General features: G+C 46.2%; 1 protein-coding gene across 5 annotated transcripts in view; it reads left to right on the top strand.

Moving 5' to 3' along the window:
• The window catches only part of LOC147019346 (cysteine-rich with EGF-like domain protein 2-A), a 101553-nt gene that overhangs the window by 26485 nt on the left and 54018 nt on the right, over nt 1–21050 (top strand). For all 5 annotated transcript variants that reach the window (XM_085899768.1, XM_085899769.1, XM_085899772.1 and 2 more), the window contains exons 2-4: nt 11636–11718; nt 11887–11997; nt 20833–20924. In XM_085899768.1, coding sequence (XP_085755894.1) covers nt 11636–11718; nt 11887–11997; nt 20833–20924 — 286 coding nt within the window. The remainder of the gene's footprint in view (nt 1–11635; nt 11719–11886; nt 11998–20832; nt 20925–21050) is intronic.

Below are 21050 nucleotides of genomic sequence, written 5' to 3'. Positions count from 1 at the left end.
TCCTGCCTCTCACCTTTCTCGGCTTCACGCTGTGGAAACCAAGACATTTCGGATCATTGGTATCTCCTGCGATGAGGCTGAGTCTTTTGGTCTCTCCTCTCTCCTCTCTCCTCTCTCCTCTCTCCTCTCTCCTCTCTCCTCTCTCCTCTCTCCTCTCTCCTCTCTCCTCTCTCCTCTCTCCTCTCTCCTCTCTCCTCTCTCCTCTCTCCTTTCTCCTTTCTCCTTTCTCCTTTCTCCTTTCTCCTTTCTCCTTTCTCCTTTCTCCTTTCTCCTTTCTCCTTTCTCCTTTCTCCTTTCTCCTTTCTCCTTTCTCCTTTCTCCTTTCTCCTTTCTCCTTTCTCCTTTCTCCTTTCTCCTTTCTCCTTTCTCCTTTCTCCTTTCTCCTTTCTCCTTTCTCCTTTCTCCTTTCTCCTTTCTCCTTTCTCCTTTCTCCCTTTCTCCTTTCTCCTTTCTCCTTTCTCCTTTCTCATTTCTCCTTTCTCCTTTCTGCTTTCTCCTTTCTCCTTTCTCCTTTCTCCTTTCTCCTTTCTCCTTTCTCCTTTCTCCTTTCTCCTTTCTCCTTTCTCCTTTCTCCTTTCTCTTTTTCTCTCTCTCCCTCCTCAGGCAGATCGGTGGTCTTTCTGTCTTCTACCATCTCTTCTCCGGCCTGCCCCCCCCATATTTCCACAGGGTGCTCAAGGTCCACCAGCAATGCCCTTCTGGTAAAACTACCAAAATTAAGAATCGCTGCTCACCTTCATTATTTCATTCCTCTTGTGTTTTTCCACCAACTTTGGAACAAACTCCCACACTCTCTTCAATCCCATTCTTCCCTTCAGGTCTTCAAAACAGTCGTTCACCACCATCTCTTATCTTTCCCCATCCAAAACAATGATTTCTTTCTACCCCCGTTAATCCACCCCACACCCACCTCCCTTCATATTCCCTGCTTTCGTGTCCATCTTGTTCACCCAGTGTACCCCGCCACATCCATCTCCCTTCCACAGATCTCCTCATGTCTCTGTTCCCCACTTTTTTCTTTCCCTCTCCCGCTCCTCTTGTCTTCTGCTCCCCTTGTTGTGCGTTTTTGTGTATTAGCTCTTATATGAGCCTCGACAGTATATCCAAAAACACAGGGTATTGAAAGGTCTGGAGGTGTTTAGGTCTGAGAATCTAGAGGATCTAAATTCTAAATGGTCTTCGAGTTCTTAGGGTTTTATGGGGTCTTACAAGGTCTTGGGGGGGGTCTTTATGGTCTTAATGGGTCTTGAGTTTATTAGGTGTCTTAAAAGGTCTTGTGGTTCTTAAGGGTCGAATGTAATTCATACACATACTTGCGTTCTGTCAATACAGACAGAAAGACAACCAAACGGACCCAAATGCAATACCCTCACCAGAGGCAAGGGTAAGTGGAAGGTCCCTCAGTAAAGCACACACCTCCACCAGGCTGATTAGTTTACCTTTTGTACCCCACTGACAGGCCGGATCTGGATTCAGACCTGAACCAAAATCAAATTGGTTGGTCCGTGTCACCTAACCAACTCATCCACCAAGTTTTGTCTGAATCCGTCCCGAACTTTTTGAGATATCATGCTATACTGTATATCCGTTTTATCCCTATCACTCAATGGTGAAGAATCGCTTAAAATTTCTCGGATCTGGATCCGGATTCAGCTCTTCACTGAAATTGAGTCACTTCTTCCTTGTTACACACCCAACCTGCCCACCAAGTTTAGTCCGAATCCGTCCTAAACTTTTTGAGATATCGTGCACACAAACACACAAATAAGCTGTTCAGTGAAAAGTTCTTCGTGGTTTGTTCGCAAGGGTAACAAGAGTGTTGGTGAAAAAAGAAAGAAAACTCTTTGAGGATATAATGAGGTCAGGTATGGGAACATGTGCCAGAACAGCGCGTTGCTGCGTTCACTTTCCACTGGTACTCCAGGGGCCTCCGTCTGGCCATTCCCTAGGTAGATGCCAGGCCCATCCCCATCTCCTTGAGATGCCGGTCAACCTGCTGCAACCACGAGGCACGTGGTCGGCCCATTGGCCTCCTCCATTCACGAGACTCCCTCGCTGAGAGAGTCTGGTTAGCAGGATCAGCATCAGGAAAACGAGCCACATGTCCATACAGCCGCAACTGATGCTCACGGACTATGCAGGTAACAAATCTCATCCGAGTCTCTCAGCAACCGCTCGTTGGACACAAAATCCGACCCGCGATAGCCAAGGATTCTCCGAAGAGACCTGGTACCTAAGGAATTAATTCTCCCTCTCAGATCCTTGGTCGGAGTCCAAGTCTCGCATCGATAGAGCAAGACTGGAAGCACCAAGGACCTGAAGACTCGGACTTTCGTCCTCCTGCACAGGTACCGGCAGCACCACAACCCATGATCCAGTGAATCCATGACTCCCCAGGCCCGACCCAGACGTCTATTGACCTCTGACTCACAGCCAGCAGAGACATGAATATCACTACCAAGGTAAGTGAATCTCTCCACGACCTCAACATCCTCACCACAAACAGACACAGACAGGACAGCAGCATCCAAGATGTCATTGAAAGCCTGGATCTTAGTTTTGACCCAAGAAACCCGTAATCCCGGTGGCTCCAACTCCTCATTCAGCACCTCGAGGGCCCCCAAAAGGATATCTAAAGTCTCCGCAAAGATAACTTCATCATCTGCGAAATCAAGGTCCGAGATCTTGACATTCCCAAATGATGCACCGCAGCTTGATCTCTCTGACATCCTTCCTAGAATCCAGTCCACACAAGTGCTGAAAAGTGTGGGGGCCAGTACACACCCCTGACGAACTCCAGTCACAACTGAAAATAAGTCAGAGATGGTACCACCACACTTCACAGCACTCTCAGTACCAGAGTAGAGTTCAGACATCAGATCGATCTGTTTTGGTGGCACCCCACGAAGACCAAGAATCCTCCAGAGGGCATCCCGATTCACTGAATCAAACACTTTTACAGAGATCAACATAGACTGCAAGCAGCCCCTGCCGAAACTCTCGTCTGCGTTCGGTGAGGACCAGAAGAGTAAGGATACGGACAATCGTTGAGCTCTTTGGTGTAAAGCCTGACTGCTCTGGACGCTGGTGCTCAAACAGATGGTGGCGAACCCTACCAAGAATTATCCGAGCAAAGACCTTGCCCGGCACTGAGAGCTGCGTCACCCCTCGGTCGTTGTTGCAATCTTGGCGATCACCCTTCCCTTTCCAGAGAGGGACAACAAGGCCCCTCTTCCAATCAGTTGGGATGATGCCTGTGTTCCAGGCAGAGCACAGAACTGCGTGCAATGACAAGAGTGCAGCATTTCCACCAGCCTTGAGAAGTTCAGCATGGATGCCACAGATCCCTGGAGCTTTACCCCGTTTCAACCGGTTCACCGCAGCCCGTGTTTCCACAAGCGAAGGTGGATCACAGTTGATTGGAGGGTAGGCAACAGGGATTGTAACACCCTTGACGTCCAACTCGACAGCTTGTGGGTCAGCCTGGTCCAACCGCTCAAAGTAACTGGCCCAGCGGGCCTTCACTTCAGACTCCTCTGTCAAGAGCCTACCATATAATCCATCTTTTGAAATATCGAATTGCTCATATTGTTACGAATCTGGAACTCATTGCACACAACAGCCAGAGTCCCCGTAGCTCAGTTATTTCGTTAAGTATATGTGTATAGTTAGAATCCATCCCCTGTGTCGAATGAGAATTCAGTGTACGTGTGCTACGAAGTTATTTTATAGATCGGCTGATGGAGTACTGCTCTCAAATAATGTGTGCTACCAATAATGGCTGAAGCAATTAAAGTGATTCTCATGGGAGGAAGCGACGTCATCTCTGGAATGTTGCACTTGTATCACAACATATATATTTATTTATTTCGATGAAAGAACAACAAAAAAAAATACATTCACAATACACCCCATTTTTACATCACCAACAACCTCGATAACAACACCGACGCCATTGCCCATGTGCGTTCGAGCACGTACGTGGGCGGAGATTTTCATTGCCTCAGCCCTGACTCCACCTCTTATCCAATCACGCAAAGAGGGCGACTTTCCCACCACACCTCCACCAATGGGCAAAGCGCGAGCGACGTACGCCGCGTTCCCGCCAATCCGGAGGCACGTCGCCTCAAGAAGGAGCTATTCCTCTCTGGGGGGACGGGCCACGAATATGCTCGCCACCCCCCCCCCCCGGATGAATCGCGAACGGCGAGCGGATCGCCTGAGATGGCCCGGCCAATCGGGAGGCCGCCACGAGTCGCCTGACAACCCACCGTCCAATCAGGAGGCGAGCGGCCCGAAAAAAGAAATCACTCGGACCTGAAGGGAAAAAGAAAGAGGAGAGGACGGAGACCGGGCTATCATGGCGATGGCAGAGTGGTGGTCGATGAGGGTTCTGTGGGATTACGGCGATTGCGGTCTACGGACCTTTGTGGTGCCTCACCGTGGTGGTGGTGACCGAACAGTGCGGCGGCCGAGCAGCCAGGAATGAGGGCTGTATACTCCGGGTCGTGAGTTCGAGTCCCACCAGTGGGTTCGAAGTCGGTGAAACCGCATGAAGTGAGAAGGTCCAAGACAGGCTCTTACCTCCAGTTCACCTTCCCTACGAGCTGGGGGTATCAATAAAGGCCGTGGCCATCATTTCTTTTGGGGGTGTGTGTGTCAAAGGGCGGAGGAGCTCCTTGTGAGCCAACGGCCATCCATATCTAGTGCCCAACTGTGTCTGCGGACGTCCTCCTGCAGTTGGGTCACTTCTTATTAGGAGGTTGGTGGCAGGATTTGCACTCCGGCCACCGTAAAACCCTTCATTCCGCAAAACGCAAAAACGCAAAAAAATCTGAAAACCCACTCCGTGGGAGTACCTCCTGTGCAGCTTCCCTTCGCAGGGCAGCTCACCGGATGACGGGATTGGGGCAAAGCCTTCGGGACCCCCAATCTTTGATAGGAGGGAAACCACGGGGTAACATCCCTGGGTCAGATTGCGGGAGAGTGCGTCGGAGTGGTGCTGAGGTGTCGTCCACCAGACGGCGGTCTCCTTGGATTAACCTGAGGCGGTCCCTTCGGGTGGGTGCCTGGAATGTCCTATCCCTAAGAGAGGATGATCACCTGTCTCTGTTATCATCTGAGCTCAAGCGTTTGGACATCGGGATTGCAGCTCTCTCTGAGGTTCGGAGACCGGATTGCGGCGAGATAATGGTGGGTGGTTACACCTACTATTGGTCTGGTCGCTCTGATGGTTACCATACCCAAGGAGTTGCTGTAGCTGTGTCCAATAAGCTGACCCCAATGATAATTGAGGTAACACCGGTCAACGAGCGTATTATGAGATTAAGGATTCGTCACTCCTTAGGTGTCATTTCCCTGGTCTCTGTTTATGCTCCGACTGAGGCGAGTGATCTCACCGTGAAGGATGCATTCTACGCCACACTCGAGTCTGTGGTTGATCAGTGCCCCAGACGAGATACACTTCTAGTCTTGGGGGATTTCAATGCATCGACTGGAACTGATAGGGATGGTTATGAGGTGTGTGTTGGTCCCCATGGGTCAGGAACTATGAACCAGAATAGCACTAAGTTCCTTGACTTTGCAAGAAGTCATGGACTTAGGGTGGCTGGTTCATGGTTTCAGCGCCCACAAGCTCATCGCTGGACTTGGTATTCCAACGCTGGCGGTGTGGCAAAGGAGATTGACCATGTCCTCATTGACGGTCGTTGGAGGATGATCCAGAACTGCAGGGTCTACCGGAGTGCTCAGTTCCTCAATGCTGACCACAGGCTTGTTGTAGCAACTCTAAAGCTGCACCTTAAATCCTGGAGAATGGTACCATCCCAGCCGAGGCTGGATGTTGCCAAGCTCAGGGATGAGAGAGTAGCTGAGGAGTTTGCGAACAGGCTGAGTGGACAGTTGGGGGGTCTGGGTGCTTTGGGAGGTCCTGAAGAGTTGTGGAACGCCTTCAAGACCACCGTCCTTGATGTTGCCGGTGGATGCCTTGGAGCTCACCGCAGGGCAAAGAAGAATTTTGTCTCTCAAGGGACACTGGATACCATTGACCAGAGTCGCAGGGCCAGGCTGAATGGTAGAGCTGAGCTGTTCAGGGAGCTGAGGCGTAAAACTGTACGTGCACTGAGGGTGGACAAGGAGGCCTATGTGCGAGGAATCTGTGAGGGGGTAGAGCATCACCTGTGGACAGGTGATTCTCGTCCCGCTTACAGGGGAATTCGCGCATTACGTTCATCCAAGCCCATCCCTCGGAGCACTACAGTTCGAGCAGAGAGTGGTAGGCTCTTGACAGAGGAGTTTGAAGTGAAGGCCCACTGGGCCGGTTACTTTGAGCGGTTGTACCAGGCTGATCCCCCAACTGTCGAGTTGGACGTCAAGGGTGTTACAATCCCTGCTGCTGACCCTCGAATCAACTGTGGTCCACCTACGCTTGTGGAAACACGGGCTGCGGTGAACCAGTTGAAACGGGGCAAAGCTCCAGGGATCTGTGGCATCCATGCTGAACTTCTCAAGGCTGGTGGAAATGCTGCACTCGTGTCGTTGCATGCAGTTTTGTGCTCTGCCTGGAACACAGGCATCATCCCAACTGACTGGAAGAGGGGCCTTGTTGTCCCTCTCTGGAAAGGGAAGGGTGATCGCCAAGACTGCAACAACTACCGAGGGGTGACGCTGCTCTCAGTGCCGGGCAAGGTCTTTGCTCGGATAATTCTCGATAGGGTTCGCCACCATCTGCTTGAGCACCAGCGTCCAGAGCAGTCAGGCTTTACACCAAAGAGGTCAACGATTGACCGTATCCTTGCACTTCGTGTCCTCACCGAACGCAGACGAGAGTTTCGGCAGGGGCTGCTTGCAGCCTATGTTGATCTCTGTAAAGCGTTCGATTCAGTGAATCGGGATGTCCTCTGGAGGATTCTTGGTCTTCGTGGGGTGCCACCAAAACTGATCGATCTGATGTCTGAACTCTACTCTGGTACTGAGAGTGCTGTGAAGTGTGGTGGTACCATCTCTGACTTATTTCCAGTTGTTACTGGAGTTCGTCAGGGATGTGTACTTGCCCCCACACTTTTCAGCACTTGTATGGACTGGATTCTAGGGAGGATGTCGGAGAGATCAAGTTGCGGTGCGTCATTTGGGAATGTCAAGATCTCGGACCTTGACTTTGCAGATGATGCAGTCATCTTTGCGGAGACTTTAGACATCCTCTTGGGGGCCCTCGAGGTGCTGAATGAGGAGTCGGAGCCGTTGGGATTACGGGTTTCTTGGGTCAAAACTAAGATCCAGGCTTTCGGTGACATCTTGGATGCTGCTGTCCTGTCTGTGTCTGTTTGTGGTGAGGATGTTGAGGTCGTGGAGAGATTCACTTACCTTGGCAGTGATATTCATGTCTCTGCTGGCTGCGAGTCAGAGGTCAATAGACGTCTGGGTCGGGCCTGGGGAGTCATGGATTCACTGGATCATGGGGTGTGGCGCTGCCGGTACCTGTGCGGGAGGACGAAAGTCCGAGTCTTCAGGTCCTTGGTACTTCCATTCTTGCTCTATGGGTGCGAGACTTGGACTCTGACCAAGGATCTGAGACGGAGACTTAATTCCTTTGGTACCAGGTCTCTTCGGAGAATCCTTGGCTATTGCTGGTCGGATTTTGTGTCCAACGAGCGGTTGCTGAGAGAGACTCGGATGAGATTTGTTACCTGCATAGTCCGTGAGCGTCAGTTGCGGCTGTATGGACATGTGGCTCGTTTTCCTGACTCTGATCCTGCTCACCAGATTCTCTCAGCGAGGGAGTCTCATGAGTGGAGGAGGCCAGTGGGTCGACCACGTGCCTCATGGTTGCAACAGGTTGAACATCATCTCAAGGAGATGGGGATGGGCCTGGCATCTGCCTGGGGGATGGCCAGACGGAGGCCCCTGGAGTACCGGCGGAAAGTGGACGCAGCGACGTGCTGTTCCGGCACATGCTCCCATACCTGACCTGTGTGTGTCTGTGTGTGGGCCTGTCTTCAAGTAGAATTGTGTAAGTGCTTTCTTTTGCTCATTGTACATTACATTTCTTATTCGGATAACTCTGCTGATAACTGTGTGCTTCCCTTCCCCCCATTGTAAATAAATCCCCTCTTGTTGAATGTCCCAGCTCGTCCTTGTCCTTTCTACCATTGGTTTGCCGCGCTGCGAACGGGAATTAGGAGGCCTCATTGTTGCCGTCATCGTGCAATTGGCCGGCAGGGTTCTGATACTCCCCGCTCGGGGTACGACTCGGATCCAACTCGGTAACGGCCCGGATCGTGCAGATCCTGCCGAGGGTGAATTTCCCCGGTAGTTGGACGACGTGGGTATTTAGGTATATTGAAATTGGCAATTGACCCTATCCCACGTGGTCGACCTATTGGCGATTTTTGGTCCGATAAGGGACCCGTGACCTTTCGGAGTTATCTGAAAGGTATGACCTAAATTCCGGGTGTTCGGTGGAGCTAACTCTACTGCTCCCTCTAGCGGTCGTGCTCGCCACCGAGACCCGGCACCACAACAATATGTACAGACGGGAAGTTTGACAACCGTTTTTGTGACATGCAATGCTTTTTTCTTTTTTTTGGCAAGGGCCGAATCTTTTACTGGGTTGGTCCTAAAAGTTTCTTGTGTAAGTTTGAGATAATTGTGTTTTTGAGGTTTGTTGTATTCAAACAGAAGACCAAGAAGAAGTGAAGAGCAAAGATGAAGTCATTCGGAGTAACCTGGATAGGATTCGGTTTTCAGCCGCTACTTCACTACCCTCAAACCCATCGAGGTGTAGCCAAGTGAGCCTTACAGAAAAATTTCTGCAAGAATTCACTTCTCCTTAGAGAGATAGACAACGAAAGAGAGGTATAGAGAGAAAAAGTGATGAAAGAGAAGAAAAATAAAGAATTAGAATGAAAAGAGAATTGTGAATTTGTATTTTAATTTTTTCGAAAGAAATGTGAAAGGAACAAAAAAAACCGAGATGTTGGTTAGAACCCAGACAGATAGATTTCAGCAGTTACTCCCGAGGCTCAACGCAGCATCATGTACAAGCAACGAGAAGTCCATCAGCGGGGAAGCACAGTCCACCCAGCATCAATATATGGTACAAACACAATGAAACAGAAGACCAAGAAGGACCCCGAAGAAGTTAAGATTAAAGACAGAGTCATCAGGCAGAACCTGGATGGGATTCGGGTTTCAGCCGCGACTCCACAACCCTCACACCCATCCAGGCGCAGCCAGTTGAGCCTTACAGAAAAATTTCTGCAACAATTCACTTCTCCTTAGAGAGATGGATAACACAGGTCTGCAAAATGGAACTTTAAAAAAATTGTTTTGATAATTTTGTTACTTTATATATTTTTGGGGTGCTAATTCGAAATATCAAAACAGTTTTTCTCAGTCACGTAAGGTTTTCTTACAAATTGATGATGAAATATACAAGAATTTTAGGTAAATTCCCATCTGGTAAGACAAAATGAAACTAATAAAAATAAATTTGGTACTCTATTTAGCAAAGAGAAATGGCACAAATGCAATTAAAAAGTAAGACAATAGATTCTTTACAAGTGCTCCAATCATTTTTTTAGGTTCAGCACCTCAAAATCTGTTCTTTCTCACTTGAAAACTACACCTGGAACTTTTTTGTTTGTGAGCATTTGGTGGACTTTCACGGTGCAACATCCAGCAGTAGTCGGCTATCATACTAACATTCCATCTTCCCTGATATCTTCTTTCCATCTCCTTCACATCTTGATGAAACCTTTCCCCTTGTTCTTCACTCACATCCCCTAGATTTTCTGGAAAGTAATCCAAATGGGCATGTAGGAAATGAACTTTAAGGCTCATTTTACATCCTAAGGCCTCAAACTTTTTCTAGCATTCTTCCCACGATGTCTTTGTAGTTTGGATCCTTGTAATTACCCAAGAAGTTCTTTATCACATCTTTCAAACTAATCCATGCATCTTTTTCAGGATCACCAAGAGAGTTTTCAAAATTTTCATCCTTGACGAGTTTTCTTATATCTGGTCCAACAAATGCACCCTCTTTAACCTTGGCATCTGATAGAGCAGGAAACTTACTACGCAAATACTTGAAGTCTTCTGCATCCTGTGGCAAAGCTTTTACAAATTGCTTCATCAGGCCAAGTTTTATTTGTAGAGGAGGCAAAAGAACCCTTTTCGGATTCACCAAGCGTTCTTGAAGGATGTTCTTTGTCCCTGGTGTAAGCGTATCCCTACTTGGCCATTGTTTTTGAGACCAATGGAGGTCCCTGGCTCTACTATCCCACTCACACAAGAAACAAGGAAACTTTGTGTAGCCTGACTGTTGTCCAAGTAACATGCAAATTATCTTCAAGTCACCGCAAATCATCCAGTTGTGATCTTTGTATTTAATCATGTTTAAGAGTAACACCAAATTTTCATGTGTCTCCTTCATGATCACTGAGTGTCCAACAGGGATGGAAGCATATTTATTACCATTATGCAAAAGAACTGCTTTAAGACTTCTCTTTGAAGAGTCAATAAAGAGTCTCCATTCATCAGGGCTGTAACTTATGCCAAACGTTTCTATTAGTCCTGATGGATCTGTACAATAAACCAAATCATTTTCTTGAGCAAAATACGGAACAAACACTTTTTCTTGGTTACGGTACCAAGAGAATGATGCACCAGGAGCTAAAAGACTCTTGGATTTAAGCCTGGAGCCTAAAAGCTCTGCTGACACCTTTGCAAGTCCCAAGTCCCTCTCTAGATCATTTAATTCGCACTGGTTGAATAGTTGAGGTTCTTCACTTTTACCACTATTGAAGTCTGCATCATCATTGCTATTGCTGCTTTCTGACTCAGAACTTAAGTGTATGTCTTCAAGGTTTCCTGGTGGTGATGGGACTGGAACATCTTGTCCATGGGCAACAGGTCGCAATGCAGATGGGAGATTTGGATAAACAATGTTTTTCACACTCTTTGAATATTGTCCTTGTACCTTACATGAGCAAAAGTAGCAGTCATCACTGTGATTTTTAGGCTCTCTCCATATCATTGGAACCCCAAAACGAAAAGACTTCTTTGTACATTTTGTCCATTGTCTTAGTTCTTCAACACAAATTGAGCAGACCTTATGAGGAGCCCATGTCTTATCTTAGTCTCCTAATTTCACACCAAAGTAGGCATAGTAAGATTTTTTTTAACAAAGTAAGTAATGTATCTCTGACGTTTCTTAGTCATAAACTCGCCACAAATGTAACAAAATTTGTCCGGGCTGGTTACACATCCTCGAGAAGCCATTATTGTTTCCAATCGTGTACAGATCTGTAATGGGATTAGAGAAAGGGGATATTACATTGGGATAAAATAGTAAAACACAATAATCAAACTCGGGCACACTGGTAAAACGCAATGATCGATTTTGTGAAGAAACTATATGTGATAGGATAATTTCTTTGTCATTTTTGATATCAGCAGGAAAAAAATTGATCAAATTCACCCAATAAATATCAAACAATTTTCTGGTCGCAAACCTGTGTCATGAAAGAGAGTAAAAGAGATGAAAGAGAAGAAAAAGGAAATTAGAATATATTCTTTTATTGAAGGTTGTGCCGTTGGTTGTCGTAAAATGTTTTCTTTTGTTTGATAATTTCAGGGAATACAAGACACAGCAAAGAAAAATTTTGGTGGTGGAAACACAGCATGGGAGGAGAGAAGACTTTCCAGATATCACTCCAGGTGCGAGTGCACCTGCCCTTCCTGTTGTTCTGACACAATAAGCTGACGTGCATGAAGAAGAGGAAAATTTTAACATTGCAGTTTTTAAAAAGCGATTTTATCTGTGAAATAGTAACAATCCTCCCCTCTGCCTTGTCCTCCCTCGAACCCCCGCCATTTTGTGGGCAGTGAGACTCGTCTTGTAGAGATCATGGAGTCCCTGTGTGAAGGTTCAGACTTTGCCTGCACAAACATGCTGGAACGGAGTGAGGATCTTTTGGAAAAGTGGTGGTTCAAGAAGTGAGTGAACTCTTGTAAAAGCCACTACTTTGTGTTCCCGCCCCAGTATGGTTACCACGTGTTGACCGGAAATTGGGCATTTTACACCCTTCTACATGGATAAATGAAAGGATAATGCTGGTGAAGTATGAAATTTGGTCATGCACTCGTTGCACAACTAAGAACATGCTTTCCTGTCCGTGTGTTGCTTGTTTACACTCACCTGGGTGGTGGTGGTGCTCAAACAATGGGGGGAAAGTGATGCTAGAGCCTGTGTTTTTATTTATTTATTTATTTATTTGTTTTGTTGTTAAATATGAAATCTAGGCTCATTGAAGAGCAAGGTGACTGCAAAATGTCAACATGCTGACAGTGACAGGGCAATGAACAGAGAGAGAGAGAAAGAGAAAGATCTTGCAAGGTAGTGTTGGGTTAGGTTTGCGTAATTGGGGTCGAAATAGTTTGCGGGTTTGGGATGGAAGATCACGTGGTTTCCGGAAAACGGTTCCACAAATTGGAGAAGACAGTGTTGATTGGGATGGAGTTACTGGAAGAACAACGTGTCCTGGAGGATTGGAGGGCCGAGGGAGGAGAGGTGGTAACAAACAGATAATCCACCATTATTTCTGTGATATGACAGCAGCAGACCCTGTGCTTCTGCCTCATTGTGGGAGATGCCAAAAAATGTTGGGAGATTTTGATCCTGCAGAATCTCGGAGAGATGGATGTGATGGTAGGGGTGCCAGCACGTCGGAGAGGATTTTATTGAGCAGAATACTCCGTACTAATGGCAATACTCCATTGAGCTATGGACAAAAAGTTTTTGTAGGCTGTGAATAGTTCAATTTTTTTTTTTTTTTCAAGGGATGATGGAGGATGCTGAGTCTTTGGCTGGCTTTGCAGGGCAACTTTGCTATTTGTTCAGCCCAATAGAGGTCTCGTCTGGCGGTGAGGCTGAGAAGTTCAAGATGAGGAAAATCATCCAATGGTTCACCGTGGGAATCGATAGGTGGGTTTGTTTGCGTTCGACAGTCCTTCCAGAGCGATAGGGTGAGACTGAGATTTGACAGGTTACAATGGAGATTAAAATGCCTTACCAGCATCAATGAGGGTCAACACGTCAATGTGGTTTCAAAAAAAAAATAACCCCCAGAAGCTGGGCAACCTATAAGGCTTTCATACTGAATATATAATGTGGGGATACGAAGCTTGCATGAGAACTTTTCCGCCTCAGGTAGTGCCGATGATTCCATTCATTCAGCTCGTGGATTAAGCCTGGTTTTGGCTTAGTTGTTAGGGTGGCGGCTTGGGATCCCAGGGTCCTGAGTTCAAGCCCCGTTGGGCTGCTAAATTAAAACTACACCAGGAGGTTAACTCAGCCTGTCATCCTTCCGAGGTCTGCAAAATGAGCACCAGTGTACTGGTAAGGGGGACACTACATCAGCGGCATAGCCGCGTCCCCACCAATGATGCAACCAGCAGCCACAGGCTGCACTCGATAGAGAGAGAGAGAGAGAGAGAGAGAGAGAGAGAGAGAGAGAGAGAGAGAGAGAGAGAGAGCTCGTGGATTAATCACCTTTGCAGGGTGTTGTCATCGAGTGTTGTAAAGCACGACCTGCAAAAGCAGTGTGCTACCATTTCCACCACAAGAAAAGGCAACGCACCGAGTGAAGCAGCCCGGGACTGAATAATGTCGTCAGCCTTTAAAAGTCGTACCTTTTTGTACTTGAGCATTTTCAGAACCAAGAGGAATGAAAAAAAAAACCATGCCAGAATACATCGATGAAACGCCAAATCGGGTGGGAGACCGCGAAACCGCTACATTCTACTTCTTTCTTCTTTCGTTCCTCAGCCACGTGATCTCAATAATGGCTGAAGCAATTGAAGTGATTCTAATGGGAGGAAGCGACGTCGTCCCTGGAATGTTTCACTTGTATCACAACATATATCTCTATTATAATACCAAGCTTGTACACTAAAAACTCGGCTCGCCATCACACGATCCCTATGAAATTGCTGTGGCACTTAGCGGACATGCCGACAATGTTTGGGAAGTCTTGGCGTTCCATAGTACCACTTGCATTTTGCACAACGCATATTTTTGTCATTCCCCATGTACGGTCTGTCGTCTGCTACCAGCTATGTTGTACTGCTATCCCGTGCATGTGCACAGGTATCGTTAGTATTTATTTATTTCGATGAAAGAACAACAAAAAAAAATACATTCACAATACACCACAAGTCGTTGAACGCCACTTACGCATGCGCAGACGTAAACTCTGCCATGGATTGCAATGTGCTTCAAAATCAGTAACCTGCAAAGGAAAAGGGCCCAGAATAAACATTTATATTCAAAACCAAGAAAGAAAGAACGTGGCCTCTCGTGCCAAGTATAGGGTTGACTCTGAGAGAAAACAAGGCAGCTTCCCGGATAGGGTCCCATCCTAGTTGTAGCATTAACCCAGAGAGAGAGAGAGAGAGAGGTGGGGGGAAGAAGCAAAAGGCAGCAGATCAAATGAATTGTGTTACGATTGCAAGAGCTCTCTCCTCTCTCCTCTCTCCTCTCTTGTCTCTCCTCTCTCCTCTCTCCTCTCTCCTCTCTCCTCTCTCCTCTCTCTCTCCTCTTCTCTCCTCTCTCTCCCCTCTCTCTCCTCTCTCTCCTCTCTCTCCTCTCTCTCCCCTCTCTCTCCTCTCTCTCCTCTCTCTCCTCTCTCCTCTCTCCTCTCTCTCCTCTCTCTCCTCTCTCTCCTCTCTCTCCTCTCTCCTCTCTCCTCTCTCCTCTCTCGCGCAGCCTGTGGCTGCTGGTTGCATCATTGGTTGGGACACGGCTATGCCGCTGACGCAGTGTCCCCCTTACCAGTACACTGGTGCTCATTTTGCCGACCTCAGAAGGATGACAGGCTGAGTCAACATCCTGGTGTATTTTTAATTCAGCGGCCAACGGGGCTTGAACTCAGGACCCTAGGATCCCAAGCCGTCACCCTAACCACTAAGCCAACACCAGGTTTATTGCAAGAGCTAAAATGGAATGTTATAAAATGTACAATGCAAAACACGACGAGGAAATACGAGCTTTCAAGAAAGGTAGGTTTGTATTTCCGGAGCCTAAGCCTGCTGTGAAAGAAATAATCGTGAAGGACTTGCAGTGTCATCTGTTGTGTGATAATGGGGGGGGGGGGGGGCAAGGCCTCAGCTAATGGAAGCTTTTAAGAGAGTAGAACTGCAGCAAAGACATTGCCTTGCGTCATGATCAAACCTGTTCGTCGAATGTCAGCTGAGTGATTGCACAAGAGAGACTTGCAAATGCACAGAGCATGCTGGTGCTTTGCTCAAGACCACAAGAACAGTCAATAGCCTTGATGTTAAAGGGCCACATGATTTGGGGAAAGGATGTCATACTGCTTCATCTGAGCCTTATTATTATGATTATGACTCAGCCTGTCAGCCTGTAGAGAGAGCGCACCTCTGCCATTCCCATTTATGAAAATGGTAGGTGTATAGTTGCTCATACAAACGAGCAACTCTGTAATAGAAATTAGTATGTCAAAAGTGAAACGGCAGCTTGTGATATGGAACTGTTGTCATGAATGTAAAGCAGTCACTGAAGCAGAAGTAGATGCCATCTTTAACCTCAAACAGGCATTTCAAGAACACATGCAAGAGCTGAGAACTGTCTTCAGTGCATATTGATGTAGTGTTCATGAGGACAACCTTCACCACAGTTGCTAGCAGAGACCTTGGTGGTAACATTATAGAGTTACAGGTCACTCCTTGGTTTATTTCAATTATTGGGGATGTTGTGGTCAACGTCTCATGTTCATGCTTTGCATACGAGCTCAGGCATGCCTCCTCCATGTTTGACTGTTGGGAAGGTGTTTTTTTTTTCTCTAAAGCAGGGGTCGGGAACGTTTTTGACTCAGAGAGCCATTAAAGCAAAATATTTGGAAATCTATTTCAGTGAGAGCCATATAATATATTTTAAGACTGAATTCAACTAAATGTGAGTATAATAAGCCTCTGAATTTATTATTTTAAATAATGTTGTTATAATACTCACCATTAATGGGACTTCTGGTGCTGCATGGATTTGCTGATGGCTTTGTAGTCTGGTTGGTACTTGGTGAGGTTAAGCTTCATGCAAGCGTTGAGGCTTTCATCCATTAGACGTGATCGTAGGTTGGACTTGATGTTTTTAAGATGTGAGAATGACTGCTCACATGCATACGTAGATCCAAACAAGGTCAATACAGCAATACTCACACGCTGCAGTGTGAGGTATGTGACAGGAAGCGCGTTCCAAGTTTTGATAATCAGCTCGTCTTCGGGTTGAAGTTTTTTCATTTCTGTCCACATGTGCTTGCTCGCCAACTCTGCTTTCTGTCGTGCGATTCTTTCCAAATCTTCATTCAGTGACTTGAACTTATTCACCTACATGTCTGAGACCTTCAGGTCAGCCACTTCTGCTTCAAAATCTCTGACGGAGACACCAGGAATGTAACTCAGGTCGGCTGTGTTCAGTGAACACTCGTTTGGATGGGTGATGAACTTAAAAAGACGAGTGTGCTCACGAAATTCTCCAAAGCGTGCTTTGAATGACTGTAGGAGACTGGATGCGAAGCCAGCTAACTGGTGGAGATCAAAGTTTTGAGTGGGCTCACTTGCTGTGCATGCATCTTTAAATTGTCTCAGTTTTTCAAAATGTAGTAAACGACCTGTTTCAAGATCCATGATAAAGAGCTCCAGCTTGTTTTCAAAAGCAAACACGGCTTGTTGAAGGGATAACACTGTATTTCCAATGCCTTGCATTTTCACGTTGAGCTCGTTCAGATGTTCAGTCATATCCACGAGATAGTAAAACTTGAGGAGCCACTCAGTTTCGGCTAGCTCAGGATGCTCAATCCCTTTCATTTCAAGGAAAGTCCGGATTTCGTTCAGGCAAGCCGCAAAACGGCTAAGCACCTTCCCTCTTGACAACCAACGCACATTGCTGTGCAAAAGCAGACCGTGATAGTTATTTCCAACTTCATCCAGCATTGTTTTAAACTGGCGACCATTTAAGGCTCGGGCAACAATAAAGTTGATCACACGAATGACCAGCGACATCACTTCGCCAAGCTGCCCATCACACATCTGAGCACAAAGTGCCTCCTGGTGGAGAATGCAATGGAAACTTAGGATGGGTCTATTTTCATGTTCACGGAGAAGCGCCACAAATCCTTTGTTTTTCCCCACCATACACGGAGCACCATCAGTACACACCGAGATAAGTTTATCCATTCGTAGATTTTTTTCTTGAGCGAACTCCATGAAAGACTTGAATAAATACTCACCTCTTGTGGACCCTTTTATTGGCAGAACAGCAAGACTTTCTTCGCGCAGTGTATCACCAGCAGCATATCTTGCAATCACACTGAACTGCGACAAATGGCTTTCGTCTGTTGACTCATCCAAAGCCAGGGAAAAGAACGGCGCTGTATTTATGTCCTCCACTTGGTTTGCCATCATGATGGTACGATCATGAACAGTTCTTGCCGACAGAGGCATGTCTTGTATCCGTTTGATTATCTTGTCTTTGTTCGGAAGATCATCAAAAAGTTCATTGGCGACATCCAGCATGAACGTTTTTGCATACTCGCCATCTGTGAATGGTTTTCCGTTCCTCACGATTGCTAAAGATCCAGCAAAGCTGGCGGAATTATAGTCACCTTGCCGGGTCCATACGCGGAGTTGCTGCTGGCTGGCTTGCACCCTGCTCAGTAGCTCTTGGCACGCTTTCTTTCTGCTGTCTCCCGCAGGGTATTTTGATGCAAAGGTAGCATGGCGCGTGTCGAAGTGCTGCTTTATATTCGACTGTTTCATCGATGCAATTTTGTCATTGCAAATTAGACACACCACAGAACCTGCTCTCTCCACAAAGGCGAATTCTTCGGCCCATTCGTCCTGAAATGTACGATACTCCTCATCTTTTTTTCTTTTCGCCATCTTCTTCGTCGAAGGGTTAGCTTTGAGCAAATGAGAGAGGGAGATGTTGACCCAAGTGAGTCTGGCTGGCCTGCGCATGGGCTGACATACTCGAGAGGTGCGGCGCGGCCGGCCGAATCTGGGATGCTGTCGCCTCAGCGGTGGCGCGTGATTGGTCGAGATGAATTCCGTGACGCGTCTCGGCGGCGGCACGTCATTGGAGGAACCGAAATCACGAGTCGCCTCAGCGGTGGCGCGTGATTGGTCGAGATGAATTCCGCTACGCGTCTCGGCGGTGGCACGTCATTGGAGGAACCGAAATCACTACTCGCGTCGGCCGCATGACTGGACGAAACAAAAACCGCTTCAGACAATTCGGAGGTGTTTTTTCTTCTCTCCTTCTGCCAAGTTCAGCCCTGCACGTGAATGAAGCACGACACCATTCAAACTATAGGTAAAGCTTCTGCGAGAAATATTGGGCTTTCCAAGTTTCAAACTCCAATTTTATCTGCGAGCCAGATGCAATCATCAAAAGAGCCATACCTGGCTCGCGAGCCACACGTTCCCGACCCCTGCTCTAAAGGCTTCAATTTGTTTTCTGTAAACATAGAGATGATGTGCTTTACCAAGAAGCTCTAATTTGGTCTCATGTGTCCACAGGACATTCTCCCAGAAGGATTTTAGCTTGTTCGGGAGTGTTTTGGCAAACTCAAGTCGGGCTTATTTATGTCTCTCTCTCAGCAGTGGGGTCCTCCTGGGTCTCCTTACCATATAACCCCCCTTTTATTGAGTTGGCGACGGATGGTGCACGTTGAAACTCCTACCTTGTGTCTGAAGGTTAGCTTGAATCTGTTTGGCAGTTGATTGAGGTGCTTTTCCACCATTCGAACAATCCTTCGCTGCAATCATTCATCAAGTTTTTCTCCTGCCATGTCAAGGGAGGTGCGCTACAGTGCCGTGGGCCTTAAACTTCCTGATAACATTGCGTACGGTGAACACAGGAACCTCAAGGTCTTTGGAGATGGATGTGTAGCCTTGAGATTGTCCATGCTTGGCTGCAATGTTGTGTCTGACTTCCTTTGACAATTCTCTGGTTTTCTTTCTTTTCTCCATGCTCATTGCGGTACACACAGTGACATGAAACAGCAGAATGTCTCCTTTTCTCTATTCAAACTGGTTGAATAAGTGATTTTTATATTGCAGGCACCTGCAACTCACCACAGGTGAGTTCAATTCCAAAGTGAAGGAGAATCACCTGCTTGAAATTTAATAATTTCAAACAACTTCCAAGAGGTGCCAATAATATTGTCCGGGCCATTTTAGGATTTCTGCATGGAATAAGCCGAGATTGTCAGGTTTTTTTTTTCTTTTGTTATACTGAAAACCAAAGAGATACATATGAGGGCACCAAAATTTTTTTTTAATTTCAACAATTTTCTGGAGGAAATGGTGCATTATTTGAAAAACATGCAAGGGTGCCAATATTTTTGGCCACGAATGTCGTGTAATGCTGATGCAGCAGCATATTGCATGCATCCACATCAACCTGCAGTTTCATCTTGTATTACTGATATTATTTCATGCACATTTTAATTGTACTGTAATACGTGCAAAAACTATAGCACTTCAACATGTGATTTGCACATGACAATTGAATCACAATTTAGCAACTCTCTCCCACGTAGACATCTTCATGCAGTTGTTACTGGCTGGCAGTATGGCCTGGGCTCTAGATTCGAGTTGTGCACACTCACCTCCGTTTGGTTAAAAAAAAAATATATATATATATATATATATAATTCAATCTCACCAATTTTTTGAATTTTTTGAATTATTACTTATTTTTTTAAATGTTTTTATTATTTATTTCTTTTGTTTTTTTCCCTGATTTGAAAAAGAGGTCAAGTTGAGAAAACCAAAATCCCATGGTGATGTCGTTTGGATTTATTGGTAATCTCCTCGTTTCAGGAAAAAGTCCCACCTTTGCTGTTATTGAACTTTTAACAATTGTTGATATCTGGGACGATGTTCCCTGGACTTGCTATCCCTAAGCTTTTCAAAAAAAACCAGGGGGATATTGTAATCTGCTCTGTCTGTCCGTCCGTCAGGCTGTCTCTTCCTAAACTGTTGGGCAGAAATTCACCAAGCTTGGTAGTCATGATCACCACATGGCAAGAACATGCGAGAGCAATAGCATTTTTGGCCCCGTCCCGTGAGGTAGGGTCAAAAGGTCAAATCCCCCAAATGCAATTGCACTCACGTTTTTAAATGTTTTAAAATTAAACTTTGTACATGCAATCAACATTGGGGGGCACATAAAATGTGTAACGAGCGGATTTGACCCCCGGTTCATGCTCCGTGGGGGGGGGGGGTTGTTTACTTGGGGTCACGTGTCAGATCAAGACAAATTTTATGAACTCAAAATTTGCTATTGGATCAATCCCGACGTATCTTTTGCCATCTTTCAACTTTTCTTTTGGTGGGAAGTGTGGGGATTTGCGTTGGCATGTCATCGACCTTGTTATAGTAAATTATTTTGTGCGAATACTGTTTTTGGACTATTTCTGATGCTGTCCCCTCCTCAAAAAATTACTTTCCTCCAAAAAAAGAAATGTTTATTGACATTTGGCACACAATATCCTATCTTTATTTTATTTTATTTTTTATTCCAAGCCAACACCTGCCCTACAATTTGATTAACACCTCACAGTGTCCCTTTATGTTCGGATTCATGCCTCGCTTGGTTGCCTGCCCACAAATAGGTTTCCTGTGGCGTTTCCAACAGGTGATGCCACCACCACTCATGTGTAAAGAGGCTATTGGATAAAACCGTTGGGTGAAGTGGAATTTTATTTATTTATTTATTTATTTATTTATTTATTTCTTTATTTTTAGGCGAAAGCAACACCCTGACCTTCACAAGTGGTTCTGCATTGATGCTACAAAATCTTGCTGTCCCAATGGAACCTTTGGACCAGACTGTGATCGTGAGTGCACAATTTAAAGATGGCATATGATCAGAGAATACTTATTCTTTTTCTCTGCTCATGATTCGCGTTCATATTTTTATCGCTTTTATCCAAGCGGTGCTACCAATTGTGTAAACATGAAAA

This window comes from Eptatretus burgeri, chromosome 10, assembly GCF_056783735.1.
Source record: "Eptatretus burgeri isolate ZD-2024b chromosome 10, Ebu_testis_v1, whole genome shotgun sequence".
In the NCBI taxonomy this organism is placed as follows: Eukaryota; Metazoa; Chordata; class Myxini; order Myxiniformes; family Myxinidae; genus Eptatretus; species Eptatretus burgeri.
Note: the sequence above shows the minus strand (reverse complement) of the source record. Positions and strands in the feature narration are given on the sequence as shown.